General features: G+C 39.0%; 2 protein-coding genes across 3 annotated transcripts in view; both read left to right on the top strand.

Moving 5' to 3' along the window:
* rabepk (Rab9 effector protein with kelch motifs) overlaps positions 1-3655 on the top strand; it is a 14487-nt gene that overhangs the window by 6444 nt on the left and 4388 nt on the right. The window lies entirely within an intron of this gene.
* On the top strand, positions 350-1515 carry LOC121814678 (endoplasmic reticulum chaperone BiP-like). The gene is made up of 5 exons (XM_042221674.1): positions 350-508; positions 601-832; positions 935-1072; positions 1163-1275; positions 1359-1515. Exons 1-5 carry the CDS (start codon positions 390-392, stop codon positions 1513-1515), a joined length of 759 nt encoding a protein of 252 aa, XP_042077608.1. The 5' UTR covers positions 350-389.

Genomic DNA, 3655 nt, shown 5'->3' with positions numbered 1-3655 from the left:
AATAAAATATTTTTTGTTTTTAAATTGCCACTAAGAATAAAATGTGGTTGTTGTTGTTTTTTTTAAGAGGAGCTGGCCAAGAAGGTGGTAGGAATTGCAACCAATGTTACATCACAGTTTTGTCAAAATATTTTAAGTTGCCAAAACGGATTGGACTTATTATACTCTAGGTACAATAACGTAGTCAAAAATGTTTATAGTATTTATTATCTAAGACCAACTTCAAATCTGCTATGGTTCTGGAGCTCAGCAAATCACATCAGTACCATTAGCTGCTAGCTTCATGAACTCGGGAGGCTTAGTCCACTTATTGATTTCAAAGCCACGTTGATTTACGTTGTATTTCTTTTCTGCATTTTCCTTGTAGATTGGAGAGCAAACAAACAAAGATGAAGCTGTTGTGGGTTGTGATGCTGGTGGTCGGCACAGTGTTTGCCGCCAACGATGATGATAAGAAGGACAACGTGGGGACTGTGGTTGGGATTGATCTGGGGACCACATACTCATGGTAACAAGTCACGTTAAAATCTTTAAATAGTGACATGATGCCACTGTGGAATAAAATGGCATTCAGACTAAATTCAAACTGTTTTCTTGCAGTGTTGGAGTGTTCAAGAATGGACGTGTGGAGATTATTGCCAATGACCAGGGAAACCGAATTACCCCCTCCTACGTGGCCTTCACCAGTGAAGGTGAGCGTCTGATCGGTGATGCTGCCAAGAATCAGCTGACCTCTAACCCTGAGAACACCATCTTTGATGCCAAGAGGCTCATTGGTCGCACATGGGGTGACTCGTCTGTGCAGCAGGACATCAAGTACTTCCCCTTCAAGGTGAGCTTGTAAACTGAAAGTAGAACTTGTAGTTGCTTGTTCTTTGGGTCCTGTTTGAGTGAAGTTGTTGTTAAATTAATATTGATGTTTTTTCCTCTGAAGGTTACTGAGAAGAAGAGCAAGCCCCATATCCAGGTTGACATTGGTGGTGGTCAGATGAAGACCTTTGCTCCCGAGGAGGTCTCTGCTATGGTGCTGACTAAGATGAAGGAGACTGCTGAGGCTTACCTGGGCAAGAAGGTACAAAAAGTCAGAGATTGTAAAACAGTGAAAATGTTAATTTTAATTAAATGGTGTATCATCAAATCTAACTTGATCCTTTTTCCTCAGGTCACACATGCTGTGGTCACTGTCCCCGCCTACTTCAACGATGCCCAGCGCCAGGCCACTAAGGATGCTGGTACCATTGCTGGTCTGAATGTTATGCGAATCATCAATGAGCCGTAAGCATCCAGTCAAAATGAATTTGAAACTCCAAAGAATATCTCTGCACTCCCTTCTAATAAACTCTCATTGTATTCTTTAGAACTGCTGCTGCTATTGCTTATGGCCTGGACAAGAAGGACGGAGAGAAGAACATTCTTGTGTTCGATCTGGGCGGTGGCACCTTTGATGTCTCTCTTCTGACCATTGACAACGGTGTTTTTGAAGTGGTGGCCACCAACGGTGACACTCTCTTCTAAGTGGTAATTAAAAAATAATCAACAAATAAAACATATTTCAAAGTCACTCGGCATTTTTAAATATTATTCTTTCCTTTTTCTTAAACACCGACTACTTCGTGATAAAAAAAAAAAAAAAAGTATTGTTGAAAATGTAAAAAATGATCATGCTGACGATAGACGTTTTAACCTTCATATATAAATCTGTGACGCACTTGCCCCTGTTGTCAGTTTAGCTCACTCCGTTTAGACGCACCAACATGAATCCCAGTTTGAAGCCGCCGGTTCGAGTCTTACCTTCGCGAATTTGTAGTTGAGGTCTTGAAAGCGTCTTTTTTACAAAATAAAACAGTATAAGCAGCGATAACCTCCAAAAGTTCCAATACTGTGAAGCAAACTGTGTCTATTTTGTCTATTTCACATAATTGCATCTGTGAAATCGTGTATATATAGAAGCCTTCATAAACAAGTCGTCACGCTTTCCCGGTTTTGAGGCTCGCTATTGGTTGAGCTGCTGTTTGGTGGAAGGCGCTGATTGGTTTCGTCTAGCGCGCTGGCTGCACCTGATTTGCACATATCAGGTTTAGGCGACGTCACCGTTTGTGCCGAAGTGTGAGTGTGTGAATGTAACGCCACAAGTATGTAAAAATAAGTGAATGTATGTATAAATGTATAATTACCTCCGCCAAGGCAGTTATATTTTTGTCAGTCTCCCACTTAAAACTTTTGAGTGAAATCTGATAAACCTTCGTAGGAGTGTAGTGTGAGTTCATGTTAACAACACATTAAAATCGGCCTTGCATACACTCAGGTCTTCATTGTAAACTTAATGACCTATTGGTCTATTGGTGGAAAATTGCCAAAAGCCTTATAACTTAGACTCTAAAGATTTTAAATGTCATACCAAATTTAACCTTTGACCTCTCTTTCAAGTTCAAAAGATTAATCTGAAAGTCAGAGGGATAATGCTACATGGAGATATTTAAAATGATAATAGGTTTTCAGGCTGCCAAGAACATGTTGAGGTGGGACACTTTTTGAGTATAACTGATTCATTTTATTATGACTTTCTTAAGTATGTTACAGTAACAAATGATAATCGTTTAAATATATAGCAATAGGCATACATGTACAATGTTCCTAAATAACTATTATGTTTTTACAAAAACTAACTTTTTTCACTTGATAAATTATCGCTAAACATTTAAACCATTTTTTCTAAACATTTCAACAAATACAATACAAAATAGCCTGTTGCAGAAACACAATTTTTGTTCCAATTTTTTTCAGTTCCTACTACAACTACCATAAATGCCAAATATATCACAGTTTGACAGACAAAATTTTTATTTTTGCACCGACAAGATGATTCCCAAAGAGCTATTAGGTGAAAACGTGGCATATGTCTGCATGGTTTGTAGATTGTTTATAAAATATCAGAAGAAAATGAACAAGTGGAGGACCAAAATAAAAAAAAAATTCAGGCCTAAAAATCTACCGCAGGTGAATATTGCCTGAAAGTCATGACCTTAAGAAACAGGAAAAAATCCAGCAAACACCTGACACAGGACCTGAGAAATGCATCTAGCTTTTCAACTGATCCATCTGCTGTTTATTGAAGCCTCATCAGAAATGGTCTAAGTTGAGGGGTGGCTCTCAAGAAGCCATTCTTAAAGAAGGGAAGCAGGGAGAAAAGGTTGAGGTATACCAAATAACACAGGTACTGGATTGAAAATCAGTGGCAACAGGTCTGTTGGAGTGATTAATGAAAAAATGAAATCTTTGATGTAAATCCTCATCGATATGTACAGAGAAGGACAGGACAGAGCTACAACAGAGAGAATCCACAGCCAACTGTAATACACAGTGGAGACTATGTTATGTTTTCGAGGAGCATTTCAGACAGTGGCGTTGAAGCTTTTTTTTTAAACTGGTGGAATTCTGAACGCAGAAAGGTACAGTCAGATTTTGATCCACCTTGTTGAAAGCATCTAATTGGCAACGGCTTTATTTTCAGCATGACAGTGATCCCGGTATACCTCCAGTGCAGTAAAAGCAGACCTGGATTTAAAGCACACAAACAATGGAACACAACCAGTCATTGATTGGCTTCCCCAGTGCCTGGACCTCAACATTATTCAAGCAGTGTGGGATCATCTTG

The sequence above is a fragment of the Haplochromis burtoni genome, unplaced genomic scaffold, assembly GCF_018398535.1.
Source record: "Haplochromis burtoni strain Fernald_Lab_line unplaced genomic scaffold, NCSU_Asbu1 Contig_72, whole genome shotgun sequence".
Classification (NCBI taxonomy): Eukaryota; Metazoa; Chordata; class Actinopteri; order Cichliformes; family Cichlidae; genus Haplochromis; species Haplochromis burtoni.
This window is presented reverse-complemented; position numbering and strand designations above follow the sequence as displayed.

What these genes read in the sequence shown, in the direction of transcription:
- LOC121814678 (XM_042221674.1), top strand. Translation starts at nt 390, where the DNA reads ATGAAGCTGTTGTGGGTTGTGATGCTGGTGGTCGGCACAGTGTTTGCC. An exon ending in CTGGGGACCACATACTCATG is followed by an intron (nt 509 to 600) that starts GTAACAAGTCAC and finishes GTTTTCTTGCAG; the next exon opens with TGTTGGAGTGTTCAAGAATG. An exon ending in AGGCTTACCTGGGCAAGAAG is followed by an intron (nt 1,073 to 1,162) that starts GTACAAAAAGTC and finishes CTTTTTCCTCAG; the next exon opens with GTCACACATGCTGTGGTCAC.